The 18,697-nt window shown below is 43.8% G+C and overlaps 2 protein-coding genes across 2 annotated transcripts; one reads left to right on the top strand and one right to left on the bottom strand.

Moving 5' to 3' along the window:
- The first annotated feature begins 3,869 nt into the window (after window positions 1-3,869).
- On the top strand, window positions 3,870-9,185 carry LOC127345608 (uncharacterized). Its single transcript, XM_051372102.2, has 2 exons — window positions 3,870-6,001; window positions 7,218-9,185. The coding sequence occupies exon 1, from the start codon at window positions 3,919-3,921 to the stop codon at window positions 5,836-5,838; it is 1,920 nt and encodes a 639-aa protein (XP_051228062.1). The 5' UTR covers window positions 3,870-3,918; the 3' UTR covers window positions 5,839-6,001; window positions 7,218-9,185.
- LOC127345599 (long chain acyl-CoA synthetase 1) lies at window positions 7,038-12,536 on the bottom strand. Its single transcript, XM_051372095.2, has 19 exons — window positions 12,376-12,536; window positions 11,364-11,427; window positions 11,165-11,254; window positions 10,964-11,020; window positions 10,833-10,881; window positions 10,609-10,685; window positions 10,488-10,527; window positions 10,307-10,401; window positions 10,023-10,190; window positions 9,805-9,915; window positions 9,621-9,708; window positions 9,478-9,544; window positions 9,326-9,401; window positions 9,074-9,191; window positions 8,340-8,585; window positions 8,120-8,259; window positions 7,852-8,034; window positions 7,504-7,623; window positions 7,038-7,218 (listed from the first exon to the last, which is right to left on the bottom strand). The coding sequence occupies exons 1-19, from the start codon at window positions 12,534-12,536 to the stop codon at window positions 7,156-7,158; spliced, it is 2,013 nt and encodes a 670-aa protein (XP_051228055.1). The 3' UTR covers window positions 7,038-7,155.
- Window positions 12,537-18,697: the final 6,161 nt, after the last annotated feature.

The raw sequence follows: 18,697 nt of genomic DNA on the forward strand, positions 1-18,697 counted from the left end.
ACAAGAAATAAGAGTTGAAGCAAAAGAGAGCATCAAAAAGCAAATTCAAAACACATTTAAGCCTAACCCACTTCCTATGAAAAGGAATCTTGTAAATAAACAAATTCATGAAGCATAATGCAACAAGCATAGAAAGATAAAACAAGTGCAGCTTCAAGATTTTAAGCATATAGAGAGGTGTTTTAGTAACATGAAAATGTCTACAACCATATTTTCCTCTCTCATAATAATATTCAGTAGCATCATGAGCAAACTCAACAATATAACTATCAAATGAAACATTCTTATCATGAGTCTCATGCATAAAATTATTACTCTCCACATAAGCATAATCAATTTTATTAGTAATAGTGGGAGCAAATTCAACAAAGTAGCTATCATTATTATTCTCATCAAGTGTAGGAGGCATAGTATAATCATAATAAAATTTACTCTCCATAGTAGGTGGCACCAAAAGACCACTATCATTATAATCATCATAAATGGGAGGCAAAGTATTATCAAAGTAAATTTTCTCCTCAATGCTTGGGGGACTAAAAATATCATGCTCATCAAAACCAGCTTCCCCAAGCTTAGAATTTTCCATATCATTAGCAACAATGGTGTTCAAAGCGTCCATACTAATATGTTCCATAGGTTTTTTAATTTTCGCATCAAACCATCCATGTCTTAACTCAGGAAATAGATTAAAAATCTCCATGTTGCTTTCCATTATGCCTAACTAGTGATAAACACGAAACAAAAAGATGCAATTGCAGGATCTAAAGGAAATAGCTTCGAGCACTTACAACGGCAACAGAAAATAACTTAGTTACCTGGGACCAGAGTGTGAATGCCTTTTACCTTTCCTCCCCGGCAACGGCGCCAGAAAATAGCTTGATGTCTACGCACACTTCTATTCCTGTAGACAGTGTTGGGCCTCCAAGAGCAGAGGTTTGTAGAACAGCAGCAAGTTTTCCCTTAAGTGTATCACCCAAGGTTTATCGAACTCAGGGAGGAAGAGGTCAAAGATATCCCTCTCAAGCAACCCTGCGATCACAATACAAGAAGTCTCTTGTGTCCCCAACATACCTAATACACTTGTCAGATGTATAGGTGCACTAGTTCGGCGAAGAGATAGTGAAATACAGGTGGTATAAATGAATATGAGCAGTAGTAACGGCGCCAGAAAATACTTGACTGTCTACGACGACAGAAAATAGCTTGCTGTCGTGCAGTAGTAATATTGCAGGAAGTAGAGATGCAGTAAAACAGTAAACAAGCGGTGATTGCAGTATTTGGAAACAAGGCCTAGGGATCATACTTTCACTAGTGGACACTCTCAACATTGATCACATAATAAAACTACTCTACACTCTCTTGTTGGATGATGAACACCACTAATTGTGTAGGGCTACAAGAGCACCTTAATGCCGGAGTTAACAAGCTCCACAACATTCGATATTCATATTTAAATAACCTTAGAGTGCATGATAGACCAACGCAATTATACCAAGTACTAACATAGCATGCACACTGTCACCATCATACTATGAAAGGAGGAATAGATCACATCAATACCATCATAGTAATAGTTAACTTCATAATCTACAAGAGATCACAATCATAAACTACGCCAAGTACTACATGATGCACACTGTCACCATTACATCATGGAGGAGGAATAGAGTACTTTAATAACATCACTAGAGTAGCACATAGGTTAATAGTGATACAAAGCTCATCATATGAATCTCAATCATGTAAGGCAGCTCATGAGATCATTGTATTGAAGTACATGGGAGAGAGATTAACCACATAGCTACCGGTACAACCCTTAGCCTCGATGGAGAACTACTCCCTCCTCATGGGAGACAGCAGCGGCGATGAAGATGGCGGTGGTGTCGATGGAGATGCCTTCCGGGGGCACTTCCCCATCCCGGCGGCGTGCCGGAACAGAGACTCCTGTCCCCCAGATCTTGGCTTCGCGATGGCGGCGGCTCTGGATGGTTTCTCGTACCGTGGCTTATTCCTCTCGAAGATTTAGGTCAGGGGGCTTCTTATAGGCGAAGAGGCGGAGTCGGAAGGGTTACGGGGCGCCACACAACAGGGGGCGCGACCCCCCTCTTGGCCGCGCCGGCCACCTGTGTGGTGGGCCTGTGGCTCTCCTCTGGTCCCTCTCGGGTGTTCTGGAAGCTTCGTGGAATTATAAGATGCTGGGCGTTGATTTCGTCCAATTCCGAGAATATTTCCTTACTAGGATTTCTAAAACCAAAAACAGCAGAAAACAGGAACTGGCACTTCGGCATCTCGTCAATAGGTTAGTTCCGGAAAACGCATAAAATCATCATAAAGTGTGAACAAAACATGTAGGTATTGTCATAAAACAAGCATGGAACATCAGAAATTATAGATACGTTGGAGACGTATCAGGATCCAAAGAGGAACACTAACAAGGGGGCCCTCAAGCATAAGAGGGGGAAATGAAAAACGCTTCGGTGAGGATGTAGATCGGGGTCTTCTCCTTCGATTCTCCAAAGCATAAGTGATTTGGGTGGTTGAGGGAGGAGATCTGGCTATTTTGGTGTTCTTGGTGGCTCAGCAATGGAGGATGGAGTTCTTAGGGTTTGAGAAACATTCCAAGGTAGGTGAAGGGGGGTATTTATACCCCACCAGCAATTCTGCCCGTTGGAAATGAATCGCCAGCGATGCGGCCACGATTACGAATCGCCAGCTCGACAGGCGAGCCAGCGATCTGCCGTGAAACGCCGACGGGTGCACTCACTGGCAGTGTCGGCCTGGAATCACCGGCAGTGCCGGGGTGCACACACCGGCAATGCCGGCCCGGTGTTGCCGGCAGTGCCGGCCAGGGCCAGACTCTAGGTTCCTCCTTCTTCTTTTCTTCCTTTTTGAGTGGGTTGAGATTTTCCTGTGATATCTTTTCCTTAACTGTAAACCACTTAGCACACGCTTAAATTATCATCGGTGTTGTTAACAAACACACAAAACTCAGAAATCATGAAATGTTCTTTCAGTTTCATTTGTTGAAACTCGAATAAAACAATTATGAAACTTCTCAAAATATTATTTTCCACATGTAGGTTCCATATAGGTTTCAGTCTGGTTTCATGATTTCATAAAACTTTCATACGAGTTACAACAGAGTTACATAATGGTTTGTCACTCGGATGAACATGTGTGGAACACATGCTCCTGTAAGAAACATGAACGAAATATATAAGTGGAATGTGTGCAAGCATTAGACTGTGGAAAATGCAAAATATTATGAAAAGTTACTGTGGGATAAACTCATTTTTTCTTAAGAAATAGTCAAACCACCTATGAACCCCATATTTTGGCAACTGTGCTCAACCACCTATGAACCCCATATGAACACACGCGTTTTTGGCTAAATAAGCATAACTGTAGGATGTTATTATGAAGCGTACATGAGTTATCCCTCTTTGTATATGGGCCACTGATATTTTAATCGTGTGGCTGTGAATGCCTAGTACACTAGTACACCTGACATCCCAATGGCATTCTATATGCCCCCTATTTTCGGAATGATCTAAAGAGGACGATCTATAATCCCGTATGGTAAAGACCACAACCCATCATTATAGTGTTATTTGGACATTTTGTCATTTGTGTAGGCCACATACAATCGAATTTATCCATGAAAACTTACAGAAGTAAGTATCACCATAATATGTACTTGAAAAGAAATTATTTCAATTTTTTGAGATTTTTAAATAACATTTTTTTTTCAAAATTGATGAAACCAGGTGCATGTGCACGGTGCACCCGGGTGCATCCGCCTATTTCCCCCGATTTTCCAGATATATAAACCCGTCGCTCGCACAATCGACCACTGGCTGTTAATTTGCTATACCTCGTGGGGTTACTCTGTCGGAACTGAAAAGTTGATTGCGCGCCATGTGTTCGACCAAATGCCGCCACCTGCTCAGGCAGCTCCGCGGCCGCCATTTCTCCACCGCCCCGGCATCCAACCACCGGAAGAGCACCCCGCAAATCACCATCCGGTGGCCGGAGCAATCCAGGCCCTCCCCCGACCCAGGAGACACGGCGCGGGCCCATGAGGCCACCGTCAGGAGGCTCGCGGCGGCGGGCGACCTGGACGGCGTCCAGTACGCGCTGCAGGAGATGCGGCTGCGCGGGGTGGCGTGCCCCGAGGGCGCCCTCGCCGCCGCCATCTGCGCCTTCGCCCGCGCCGGCGCGCCCGACCGCGCGCTCGAGACCTTCTACCGCGCGCACGACCTGGGGTGCGGCGCGCCCACCGTGCGGGTGTACAACCACCTGCTCGACGCGCTGCTCCGGGAGAACCTGGTCGGGGCGGTGGTGCCGGTGTACGACAACATGAGGAACGCCGGCGTGGAGCCCAACGTGTACACCTACAACCTGCTCCTCAAGGCGCTGTGCCAGAACGACCGGGTCGACGCCGCGCGCAGGATGCTCGGCGAAATGGCCAGGAAGGGGTGCCGCCCGGACGAGGTGAGCCACACGACGATTGTTTCCGCGCTATGCAAGCTGGGCAGGTTGGATGAGGCCCGGGGGGTGCTGGCGGAGACGGCGCCTGTGTGCACCTCGTACGATGCCGTTGTTCACGCGCTCTGTGGAGAGTCCAGGATGCGGGAGGCGTTCGTGGTTGTCGACGAGATGGTGCAGCGGGGATTGCAGCCAGGCCCCGTCACCTACACGAGCATAGTCCACGCGTTCTGCAAGGCCCGGGAGCTGGGAATGGCTTGCGCTATTTTGGCCAGGATGGTAATCAAAGGTTGTTCCCCGAATGTTCATACGTTCACTGCGTTGGTCAAAGGGTTCTTCGATGATGGAAAGGCGCGTGACGCTCTTGGCATGTGGAATTGGATGGTGGCTGAAGGATGGGCACCTTCTATAATCTCTTACAATGTTCTCATCCGTGGCCTTTGCCGTACCGGTGATCTAAACAGGGCGTTATCTGTTTTCAGCAGCATGGAGAAAAACGGATGTTTTCCTGATGTGAGGACCTACTCTGTTCTCATTGACGGATTTTCCAAAGCTGGAGACCTAGATGGTGCCATGTCAATATGGAATGACATGACACAGGCTGGCTACAAGCCGAACGTTGTTGTCTACACAAATATGGTGGATGTGCTTTGCAAGAAGATGATGTTTGATCAGGCAGAAAATCTCATTGACAAGATGTCATCGGAAAATTGTCCTCCTAACACATTGACATTCAACACCTTGATCAGAAGCCTGTGTGACTGCGGAAGAGTGGGGGCAGCTTTGAGTGTGCTCCGTGGGATGGCAAGATATGGATGCTCTCCTAATGTCAGGACATACAATGAGTTGCTTCATGGTTTTTTCAGGGTAGGAAACTGCAAAGACGCCTTTCAAATTTTGATCGAGATGCTAAACAATGGGATTGAGTTGAGTTTGATATCTTACAACACTGCGATTAGTGGTCTGTGTCAGATGGGAAGGAGCAAAGAAGCTATGATTCTTCTGGGGAGGATGATGCTACAACGAATTCAACCCGATTCATTCACTTTCAACGCGATAATTCATGCTTATTGCAAGGAAGGGAATGTCAGAGCTGCTGCTTGGATGCTAGGTCAGATGGATGCAGTTAACTGTCCACGCAACATAGTTGCTTACACAAGTCTGATATCGGGGCTTTGCAATCAGCATAGGATGGATGATGCCATGGTTTATCTCTTGAAGATGTTGAATGAAGGTATCTGTCCAAATGAAGCGACATGGAATGTGTTAGTCCGTGGATTGTCCACACTTGTGGGCGCCATCGGACCAATGCACTTGATTGATCATATTGTTGAAGATTTACAACCATAGCCCTAGAGAACTTGTACAAACCTGGGCGGCATCAAACCAATTTAGTTGATTGAGCATATTTTGATCATATATAAGCTTCAGCTTGGTGCTACCATTTGAACTTGTTAGTGAAGGACAGAGATGACGCACAACATTCTCTCTGGTAGTTAGCTTCAAATATGAGGTATGCTATTTTATTATAGTACTTGGGGCTCGGAATGGATCGGATAGTGCCCTTGTTGAATACGAATGTGGAGCAGATGTTACTTGAATATGGATGCGGATTGGATGTTTTCAACTCGGAACAAATACAAATATAACAAAATAATAGACTCATGTCTTATAACGAGTCAACTATAGAACAATAGAAAGATAAATATGCTGATATGATATACAGTAGTTTCAAGTTCAATCACAGAAAAATACATTTGATCACTGTGTTAGTCTTTTTTAGATTGGGTAATTGGCATCTTGGGCTGGAATTACTAAAATTGGCAAACATAATTTTATTTGGATACATATATATTGATTTCCATATCCAACATTTTCTTCAGAATTCAGTACCACATTTGTATTTGTAAAAGAAAACCGGATATTTTCCACATCCATTTACATTTTCTTCCGGATTCGGATGTTTTGACATCCATTTTCAATTTCACGAATACGATGTTGGATAATTTGGATTATCCACTATCACTTTCCACCCCTAATAGTACTAGTGTTAGTTTGATATCCGAGATCAAAAGGATTTCATTGTATGCATGCTACTACAGAAGTGATAACATGACTTAAATTTATGAAGATTTTTCTCGATGATTCATCAGAAGTACCATTCAATTCGCAAACTAGTGCATCTTCTGTTTGGTCAGTATGTAGTATGCCCAACATGGATATTTTCTTGGGACAAATCATTTGATAGTCATATAATTTGTCAATTTGAGTCGTTCATGCTCCCTGCCCAAGTCGCATGTCTCTAAATTAACATTATGTAAGATCTCTGAGAAGTTTTTATAATATTCTTTTATACAAACTCGTGAAGGGGGGCATATGTTTCAGATTAGACTTTCCAAACTTCTCTAGAGTATTTTCACTGCTAGTTTTATGCTTTAGCCGCCCTTGTTTATAGACAGAAAAACTCTGCCTTGGTCGAAATACTCGTGTAGCAGAAATCCGCTGTGCCTGTGTCTGAGTCACACATGTAACTTCAGAGAGAGGATACATACACTGTGCACCGTGCACGGATATGCATTTTATTGCTTTTATGCATTGTTCATACCAAAGTTCGATAGGAAATTTACAACAGTCTTTCTGGCATATGACCAAACAGAACACATATCTTTACTTTGCTTTGTTGGCAGCCCTCTGATCCTCCAATTTTTTGTATACTTTGTCAATCTCAGGCTGCATATGAAGGAGAATGAAATAGAATTACTCAAAAGAAGCAAGAGAGGACAATTATGGGCAAAGGGAGAATGAAGACAATATGAGTCAGCTGTACAGCATTAGGGTTCACCATGTCAGCTTTACTATGTTATGAGTTCTCTCTTAATAGATCGCTAGTGATTTTGTACGGAATTTACCAAATTTTGTTGGGTTCAATCAAACCCAATCCTAATAAACTTGCTCTGATCCTGACAATTAGTACAAACAACAAATATCACACTTCATCAGCTCAACAAATATTACCTGGTAATATTTTAGCATGTAGTTTCTTCTCTTCTTCATCGTTGCAGTGACCAAGTCTCTTTCAATGTCAAAAGGTACAGGATCCAACACTATGCCTTTGATATACTCGAAACCTCGTAACTGATTTGTGATATGCAAAGTGGGTTAACAGATATGATGCTTAGAGATGCAGTGAATAGTAAAAATGATGGAGTTCACACTACACAGAAACTTCTGAGTTCCTTTTAATTGTAATGCAAAATGCAGTGGAAACTATGTTGACCGTAATGTTAGAATAATTTGATGGGTTACATGATGAACCATGTGATATGTTCAGTCTTCAATTTGGAAGTGAATAAATGACCATACCTTGTTCTTCTGTGCAGCAGTTGCGAGCTCCGTAAGGATATATTCTTTAAGGCTTTCCAATTTGCATATTTCATCGAAAGAACCTTTGTATCCTTTCGACGCTGCCCACTTCATGGTGTTTTCTTCATGTGGATTAACTACTGCAACTAACGTTGATCTGTAGCTGTCCCCGTACACCCAGATCTACAAAAGTTGACAGTATTGCATTGAATGCAGAGCCATGCACTCTTCTAATATAAACATATGATTCACTGGAGGTTTTCCTTACATCTTCAATAATTGGAGGGAAGACATAAACTTTCTCCAGATACTCAACTGCGACATACTCCCCTTGTGACAGCTTAAATATGTTCTTCTTTCGGTCAATTACCTTCAGAATTCCATCTGGGGTCATCTCTCCAATGTCTCCTGAGAACAACATTGGGTCAGAACATGCTATGTGTAACTTTATCTCGGTCTTCTGTTTAAATTAAAATGAGATTCTTCACCTGTATGAAACCATCCATCAACCATGACCTCGTTTGTGAGCTCAGGATTTTTATAGTACCCAGTGAAGACAGTGTTCCCCCGGATGAGGATTTCACCACGAGAAGGAACACCAAGCGGATCATAACCCATCTCAGGTACTTCTTCCAATCGCAGATCAGTGTAGGTGGCAGCGACACCGACAGTTCCAACTAGGGACATATCATCAGGGTAACCGACTGTGCTAGGTCCCAATGTTTCTGTTAAACCTGAATAAAGGCCACACAATATAATCTTATACTGGTTCCTTTTAATTGACAAAGAGATTGATAACTAAGTGCCATGCACTATTGGAATTTCATACGGAGATTTTTTTTATGTGGCTTATCTTTATCTTTGTGAAATAGGAAAATAGATGCCCACACTTTTACTTTTTGTAAACAACATTTAAGTATTAGAGTTAAAATGCTTAACACAATAAATTTATTGTAAGTACTCTTAAAATTAGTGTTTGCAATGAAAATAATCATGGGGATAGGATAGAGAAAGTATTCAGTTCTGTATGACTATGGCTAAAACAGGTCAATTAATGCCAGTTTCAAATAGAACTAGTACTCATGCTCAAACTAAATTATACCCACCAAGTTTTGTGGTATGTTTCATGTATGATTTGCTTGCATTGCCAATTATCTCTCTTTATGCTTTGGTGTGTTTTACTTCTGTGACGATTGAACAGTTTAAAGGCTCTATGAATTACCATAGCCTTGGATAAAGTATGCACAGCTGGTCACCCTTAAGAACTCTTCTATTTCAGTACTCAATGGTGCACCACCGGAGATTAGTAGGCGAAGACGACCACCAAGCCTTGCCTTGACCTAGACCAAACAAAGGGAACAAACAAAGCAAATATAAGAGTCATGACTTGTGAGTACAACTTCTACTGATCTTACATTATTTTTCTGAAAGCAATTTATCTCTAGGGAATCTTTCTTAGTTATGAACAGAATACCTTGCGAAAAGCCAGCATGTCCGCAAAAGGTGAAGCAGTTTTGTGTGTGTAGCCTGCTTTCATGCCCGCTAATTTGCTGGATTGCAAAAGCTATGGTTAGCTGACATGATTTCTTTGCTGTGAGAAATGATTCATGATGCTAAGCAACTTACCGGTTGTACAAGGCATAAAAAATCACTCTCCTGAGGGGTCTGAGATCGGCTAAGGCCTTTAAAATACCTGAAGTCAATCATAAAAAAGTTGTCTTAGTTAGCAATATGGAGGCTTATTACTATCAATATTTTCATTTTACCACCTTCATATATCTTTTCATACACTCTGGGCACCCCAACTAGCAGAGTTGGCTTTAACTCCATGAGATCATCTCTCAAAGCATTCAAATCCTGACAAAATAAAACATTGTGGTTGTATTAAAGAAAGAATGATCACAATTCACCAGTAAGATTAAAAGTGGAAGCCTAATATGTGGATTTGCTCACTCCATGGTAATAGCCAACTGAGGCTCCTTTGTGAAAGAAATACTCTTCGATCATGCGGTCCAGAATGTGAGCAAGTGGGAGAAAAGAAAGAAACACATCTTCTGTTGACATCTGCATGCACAAAACCAGCGAATTTTCTTGAATTATGCTTAAGAAGACGATCTATTTAATCAAGATTAGGCTTATTCACATCATTATATCTGGTAGAAAGGAGTAACCTTATCATCAAACTGGTCCATAAAAAGGTCAACCCCTTTTACATACATTCCATGGCTCTCATGGCTTAACATAACACCTTTGGGTTGCCCACTTGTTCCACTTGTGTACATGATGGTGCATGTATCATTTGGTTGCGGAGGACAAGGTTTAGCTGGTTTATCCTTTCCCTGAAATGCAATACCGGAATTGATGGTTTGATCAACACATACATGATATCACAAACGTTGCTACCAATTTTTGCAGTCTGAATGGTGAATGAATATTGTAAATTCTCTTTACCCACCATTTTTAAGAAATCATTCCAGGAGTACACATTCATCCCAATCTGCTCGGCATCTTTGATTTGTTCGTTATTTGCCGAAGTGAATGCCACCAATGCTGCAAGCATGTTTTGGACGATAAAAAATTCGACTATTTAATCATTCCTAAACAACAAAGAGACCCAATCACTTTACAATGCTTACCTTTTAGCCTCGTTGCAGATTTGCAATTTGGGGACAATATCTGCAAATAAGAAATACTATCAAATCCATATTCAGAAGGGATTCTAAATGTATTCAACTTAGGTAATAGATTTGGTTGTACTTCTTTTATTTTCTTGTCTTGTATGAAGACAATATCAATCTCAGCATGGTCAATAATGTAATCAACAGCTCCTGCACCTGCAATCTCATGGAACAGTTATTAATTTTGATAGATACATAATATATTTTTTCTGATCAAAAGCCCAATGCTGTTTTCAAATGTTTGCATCAGTTGATCTGAAACATTTTTGATGAGGATTTATTGTTTATCAGTCTCCTGCTTACCTAAAGTATCGTATAGTGGGACACATATTAGGCTGTAACCATTGCAAGCCTGCAAAGTTAATTGTAGATTATCAGTGTTTATCCTGGTCAAAGGAGGGAAATTATCATTCAGATGGGTTTCCGGTGGTTACCTGCATTGCCACCACCCACTGAGGGCAGTTTGCTCCATAAATTCCAACCGTGGAACCCTGACATAGATCAAGCGTAGGAGCATCAGTGTCTCTGACTAAGTAAATTTTACAAGCGCTCTTGAAAATACAAAGATGCCAACAATTGAAGGTCTATTTTTATATAGGAGTACTGAAAGAGCTAGCTTAAGTCTCCGTTCTTACCGGTTGCACCCCCAGGTGCCGCAGTGCAGAGCCAATTTGCAGGACTTCCTCATAGACCTCTTTGTATGATTTCCATAAATAGGGCCCTGGCTAGAATATGAAAATGCAGAAGGTTCCCATCAAGAACACACTAATCGCAAATAGGCATGTAGCAGATAACTAAGCTTCATTATCCTTGGGGTTAGTTATAGGTGCATACCACTCCATCTTTAAATGGACGCCATCCAAGCATCCGGTTGTTTGGATACTTTCCTGCTGCTGTCCTGCGGGGACGTAAGCAAAAGAGATCAAAACCAAGATTTTTTTCGTTCTGAAATATTATTTTCTGCTGTGATATTCGGCACGCCGCTGGCTTTCCATTTTTTTCGTTAAAACAACAAATCTGAGGTTTACACAGTAATCTATGTACTGAAAGGTTTATCATTCATGGTATGTTGCACCACTAGATGAAAGTCTTAACTTATCTTATGCTTTATTTTTTTTCTCTTTACAGGTTATTTATGAAGGAGCCAGCTATGCTGCAACTCCTGTACTCTTTGAAGGTTAATGCTAGGAACACATAATGACCCTGGTGTGCGGTATGTTCTTAGTTCTGCTTTTAGCCATGTTCTATTTGGACCCAACTACTGAATTTCGAAAAAGTTTTGAGCAGGTAACTTTCAGAAAGAAGAGGGTTCAAGAAAAGATCTTTAGAGTACGCATTCAATTTAAACTTTTAGACAGTTAGTAGTTCAGCGCACAGTTTTTTCTGGTAAACAGTGAATGCAAAACAAACATGACATGTGCATGTCCTTTTTTTTGTTGAGGAGAGTCACATGCCTGTCCTTATACGAAGATCCAAAAAGCTAGTAAATCAGATATGAGGTTCTCCCCAGACCCAGTACCATCTTGGAACAACTATACACGTGCAGAGTGGTGCTTTTTTTCGTTGTTGTCGAAGTAAAACCACATGTAGAGTAGTGTTTTTTTGTTGTTGAGGGTGGTAAGGAACAAACAGATGAATTCGTCTGACATGGAGCTGACGTCTCATTACTTCCTATAGTGCATACTAGCTACCAGTTCTCTCTGTCTTTCTTTATGGTCCACACAAAAATAAACATAGTAGGTACAACAACAGTGGAAGCTATCTAGCAGATTTTTTTTTTGAAGACAAATCTAGCAAAACCTTTAGGAGGAAAGAAGAGATGAATTTGTTGTTTGTTGTGTTTTACCTGAAGACATCCCATGAAGTTCTCATGTCAGGCTCAAGCGGCGGGTACCCATCCTTGGCCAGTATGTTCCGGAACACCGGCCCTACCGCCGGCTGGCCATCCTTCCCGGGCTTCCCATCCTCTACCTGAATCGTGAACACCTGCTTCTTTGTCCCCTCCATGGATTCTCCAAACCGTGATCCCTTGTATCAGAAACCAAAGTTAGCAGCGGATTCTGTCAGGGGTTTGCAACTTCTCTCTTGCCAAACAAAAAAAGGTTCACACTCTCTTGCTGCACTGAATCGACCAATGCATATACCGTCGAACAAAAGGATTCTGCAAATAAGCTATGGCTGTACTCTGTTGACTAAAATAAGAGGAAATAGAAGCAGGAACTGGTAGTTCCTTATGTGCCAAGAAAACCAGAAGTTTCTGCCCAAGAACTAGTTGAGCAATGAGGAGTGCGACCATGCGACTCGTCTGAGTCGTCTCTGTTTCAGACTTTTCTTGGTTGCAGTCACAAACAAGTATTTTTATTCTTCTTTTCTGAGAGAGACGACTTCTGAGTTTTCAAGATTTCTGAGAGAGACGACTTCTGAGTTTTCAAGATCTGTTGTTTTCTTTGTTGCAGTCAGAAAGCAACACAGCCAAGACTTGTTCCAATGACAAAAACAACAACATTATCTGCTTCCATCAAGAAAGGTTCTTGCGTATGTGTTAGAGAGAGAGAGAGAGAGAGCAGAGAGCTTTTTTCTTGGAGAGAATAGAACTTGCAGAAGAGGAACTTGGAGAGAGAGAGAAGAGAGCTTACAGAAGAAGTGAGCTTGGAGAAGACAGAGAAGTCTTGGGTCGAGTCGAGAAGATGTCTCAAGGATGCAGTAGCTAGTGCCGCTGCTGATGGGGGAAGAGGAGAGAGAGCTTGTTCCTATATATGCCAGATTATGGGGGAAGAGGGTTGCGTGCGTGCAAGGAAGAAGAACCGCCAAGTGGGACCCACTCTTGTTAAACTAAAACCGCTTAGCTCCAGGTTTAGAGAGAGAAACCCCGTGAAGGAACGGCTTCCAGAAATTAAGCGTGGAGTGCTAAGCGCGTGATCAGTCTCGCTCTACTAGGTTCAAGGGTGGTTGGTCCACATGATCAGTCACTCATAACGAAGAAATAGCCATTCCAGGAATGTTTTTCTTTTCTCGAGACTGTTACAATGATTTTTTTTTTTTTGAAACGAGGCAAAAGACTTGCCATTTTCATTAATAGAGAAGAAGTACAGAATTTGGCCAGTTTATTAGCGGAAAACCGGCCGAAAACCGAAACAAGTGCCCTGTCAACTGTCATGGAGCACGACCGTCGCAGGGACACAGAGCCACCCTGGCAACTCACAAAAGATACACAGGCCGCCGAAGCGAGAAGTCGTCGCGGTTGACCTTCAACGTCATCGTCATCACTCTTCAGCGACTCCGACTTCACGAAGAACCAACCACCAAGACCTCGCCGAAGCGGCACCGTGAAGCTCAAGCCGGCCAGCGCCAAACAAGCGACTCCTCGTGAAGCAACAGGCAGCTCCGACTCTGATGACGAGCTCTGAAGAGGATAAGCGCAAGACCTGCGCCGAGGAAGATCATCGCCAGAGGGCCACCCTGCAGGTCATCGTACGCTGCACAAATGAAGACTCTCAACAAACCATAGCAGCTCCGACTCCACCGCAAGCGAAGCACAAGACGAAGAAGCTCGGACGCTCGCCGAAGCCAAGATCTTGACGCTACCAAACCATCGCTCAACACCGCCATCGTTGCCACACAAGCCACCACACGGACCTCACACATCGCCGGCCACCCGCCGCGATGTTGTACGAGTCCAGCCTCAGGAAAGCACGCTGGGGAACAAAGTCTTCAAGACGACGCCCCCAAGAGGGAAGCGACGTGGATCGACGCCGTCGTCCGGCCCTGCACAACACGGCCTAGGCTTTCGCCCGAAAACTATGCTCCGGGAGCGGAGGAGGTCGAAGGCTCCATGAAGGCCCCCAAGAGGATAGCGACAGCCGCAGCTGCCCGCGCCATCAGCTTTCGCTCGGAGCAGCCGAACCTCCGCACTCCCACGTTGCCGAACGGAGATGAAGGAGACCCACAACGCCGCCGGCCTGCGAACCACTGGAACAAGCACCTCCCACGCGGCGACGACGCCACACCACGTAGGACCACCAACCTCACCGCCGGCAGGAACCGACGGGCCAGATCGAACCGAGCCCGCCACGGTCAGATCTGGCACCTCGGGAAGCCGCCGCGACGAGCAACCAGCAGCAACCCGCCGACCACCACCCGCAGAGGAAGAAGCAGGGGAGAGGGGCTGCCACCCCGCCCACCCTATCCGTTGCACATAGTAACACTCCTCTCTGTTAACAAAGCTTAGCCGCTGTTTGCTGATCATACCGTTTATTTTCTGCGGTATCTGGGCCATGGTGTTGATATAAATCTAGTAAGTAGGACGGTTGTCCAACGACAACGTTAATCTTAATCTTTTGTTGATTCTAAATGCACAGAGCGCGTCGGTTTGCGGAGGAACTTCCAAGGCTCGTATATCAAACAGTAGCTCGGACAATACAGCGTCAGTCTGCATGCATAAATGAGTGATGTGATTGCAACATTGCAGTAGTACTAATTCTTGGAGTTGGACGGAAACCTCTCACTGTCAAAAATTGTTGGATTATTAGGCAATTTCCGTATGAGATTAATTACCGAAAACAACATTACAGATGCACAAGCATACTTAACCACATGCATCAGACTAAGCACATGCATCAGATCTGAACATGGAACAAGTAGCAGTGCAAGGTAGGAGAGGAAAAGCACGTACATCGCGACCGGGAAGGTCGCACCAGCAGCACCACCACCATGGGTATTGTTGATGTCGCCCATGGTGTAATCGGATCTGTCGATGAAGCAGCCGGATCATCGAAGAAGAAGACGAACAGTAGCGAGCAGTCGCGCCGAGACGCTCCCCAAAAACCTTATCGCCCGTCTCCCGGTGCAGGATCTCAACGGACGGAGTTTCGGAGGCCTGCTCTCCCGGACGGCTGTGCACGCAGTCGTCGGGATGGGGAAGACTAGAGAGTAGCGCAGTAAAAGGAACTTCGCGAGAGAGATGGACTAGAGAGTTCTGAGAACTGTGTATTTCTCTAGATCTGATCTGTCTCCTTGTATAGCCTAGGAAGCCGACCCGACCCGACCGCGTTGACACGCGTAGGAAGCCAGGGACACGCGGCGAGCATGCACATGCAGGCCGACACGTACCCAACACAGTTGGTGCACCAAACAAAAATTTAGGCTTCCTTGAGTGTGTCTCGAACTCGAACTCGAGTCACGAAACGCGACGTGCGTGCGTGACGAGGCGAGGCGAGGCGGGCGGGCGGAGGAGGAGGAGTGCGCGAGGGCTCTTTCTATTCTCACTCACTTGGAATGACTAGAACATCAGCCCTTATATACCACTCCAACTCTCTCCCAACTGGCAATGTGGAACTAAACTTTGTCCCCCAAGGCTGTCCCAAGCTGCCAACGTGATGGGCCTTGAGATTTCAGGAATTGTAGACTACATGGGCTGCCTTACTGGGCTGCAGCCCATCTACATTCAACAATCCCCCACCAGATCTCATATGCACATCAGATAACACATTAGTTCCATTCACTGTTTAATATACCTGCACTTCAGTGGAGACTGTTAAGTTGAACTTCCACTTAGGCAAGGTGCTACGCTTGACTACAACTGAACAATGGACTATGCCTTGAATTGTCAGTCTTTGTGTAGCAAGTTTCGCTCAATGCCGGCACGGTACTAGGCTACCATAGCCTTCCCCTCGGGTGGAGCTTATAAGTCATACTCCTCGGCCTTTCATGAGCTTACTAGAGATTCACCCAAATCTCCCACACTATGACCAGTAGTGTCACTCATATAGGTGTGTTCTTCAAAGATCGCCCTGTAGGACAGCGTCTTCGCTCATCAAGAGCCGCTCAGAACACATTAAGACATTGTCAACCTGCCATACAGTAACTATGAGAGAATTGCATCTGGAGTGGGAGTATTAATTTTCTCTCAACTCAGTTACTCCGGTTTGTTTTCCCAGGTCCTACTTCACGGAATTTCCGATTACATAGGTTGGGTTCCCCCCTCGGCAACTCAAGTGGGTCTCAAATCCATCTCCATCGATGCAAGGTCTATCATATTTCTTGATAGTCCTTTTGTGAAAGGATCTGCCAGATTTTTAGCACTTTGGACATAATCCAATGCTATCACTCCGGAGTTCTTCAGTTTTCTGACAAACTTCAATCTCCTCTTGATATGTTTGGAACTTTTCATATTATCCTTAGAACTTTTCACTTTGATAATCACAGTTTGATTATCACAGTTCATGAGGATAGCCGGTATTGGTTTTTCAACCATAGGCAAGTCCATCAAGAGCTCACGAAGCCATTCCGCTTCTACAGTAGCTGTATCTAATGCTGTGAGTTCTGCTTCCATAGTTGACCTCGTTAAGATGGTCTGCTTGCAAGACTTCCAGGAAACAGCGCCACCACCAAGAGTGAAAACATATCCACTTGTGGCCTTCATTTTAGTATCAGAAATTCAATTGGAATCACTATACCCTTCAAGTCCTCTTGGATACCCGGTATAATGAATTCCATAACTCATGGTTCCCTTTAGATAGTGCATCACTCTCTCAAGAGCATGCCAATGATCATCTCCCGGGTTGGCCACAAACCGGCTAAGTTTGCACACAGCAAACGAGATATCAGGCCTCGTAGCGCAAGCTAAATACATGAGTGAACCAATGATTTGAGAGTATCTCAATTGATCTCTAGTTGCCTTTTCATTCTTTCGAAGCAAGACACTAGGATCATAAGGTGTGAGAGAAGATTTGCAGTCAGCATAACCGAATCTGCTCAACACCTTCTCAACATAATGAGATTGCACAAGTGTAATCCCATTATTCCCATCTCTCAATAACTTGATGTTCAATATAACATCAGCTTCTCCGAGATCTTTCATCTCGAAACACTGAGATAAGAAGGTTTTTACCTCCTCAATCACTTTGAGACTTGTCCCAAAAATTAGTATGTCATCCACATACAAGCATAGGACAACCCCCTCACCCCCACCATGGCGGTAGAACACACATTTGTCGGCTTCATTGATAACAAAGCCCACAGATGTCAAAGTTCTTTCAAACTTCTCATGCCATTGTTTGGGTGCTTGTTTAAGGCCATACAAAGATTTCTTTAATTTACACACCTTTCTTTCTTGACCTTGTAGTACAAAACCATCAAATTTGTTCCATGTAAATTTCCTCGTCCAACTCTCCATTTAGGAAAGCCGTCTTAACGTCCATTTGATGAACGAGAAGACCGTGTGAGGCAGCCAATGACAGTAGTACACGAATTGTGGTCAATCTCGCCACAGGTGAGTAGGTATCGAAGAAATATTCGCCTTCCTTTTGGGTATAGCCTTTGGCTACAAGCCGAGCTTTGTACTTCTCAATGGTACCATCAGCTCGAAGCTTCTTCTTAAATACCCATTTACATCCTACAGGTTTGCACCCATAAGGACGCTCAGTTAACTCCCACGTTCCATTAGCCAAGATGGAATCCATCTCGCTTTGAACCGCTTCCTTCTAGTAGTCTGCATCAGGAGATGCGAGAGCTTCTGAAATGGTAGTGGGAGTATCATCCACAAGATACACAATGAAATCATTACCAAAAGACTTTGCAGTCCTTTGTCTCTTACTCCTTGTGGGAGCTTCATTGTCATCTTCATCAGAATCTGAACTCTCATCATCAGATTCCTCATCAGACTCCATAGGAGTTTCATGTATTGGATCAGATTCCCAACTAGACATGCCATGCATATCTCTCATAGGAAATATATCCTCAAAGAATGTAGCATCTCTTGATTCAAAGATGGTGCCAACATTCATGTCGTCCACTCCAGATTTCACCACAAGAAATCTATAAGCAATGCTATGAGCAGCATAGCCAAGAAAGACACAATCCACGGTTTTTGGTCCAAGCTTTCGCTTTTTGGTGATTGGCAAATTCACTTTAGCCAAACAGCCCCAAGTTCGTAGGTAGGAGAGTATTGGTCTTTTCTTTTCCCATTCCTCATAAGGGGTAATCTCTTTATTCTTGGTTGGAACACGGTTTAGGACATGACACGAAGTCAATATAGCCTCCCCCCACCATTCCTTGGATAAACCCGAAACATCTAACATGGCGTTAACCAAATCTGTTAGAGTGCGGTTCTTCCTTTCCGCAATCCCATTGGATTGTGGGGAATTGGGAGGCGTCCTCTCATGGATTAT

Source organism: Lolium perenne, chromosome 1 (genome assembly GCF_019359855.2).
Source record: "Lolium perenne isolate Kyuss_39 chromosome 1, Kyuss_2.0, whole genome shotgun sequence".
Taxonomy (NCBI): Eukaryota; Viridiplantae; Streptophyta; class Magnoliopsida; order Poales; family Poaceae; genus Lolium; species Lolium perenne.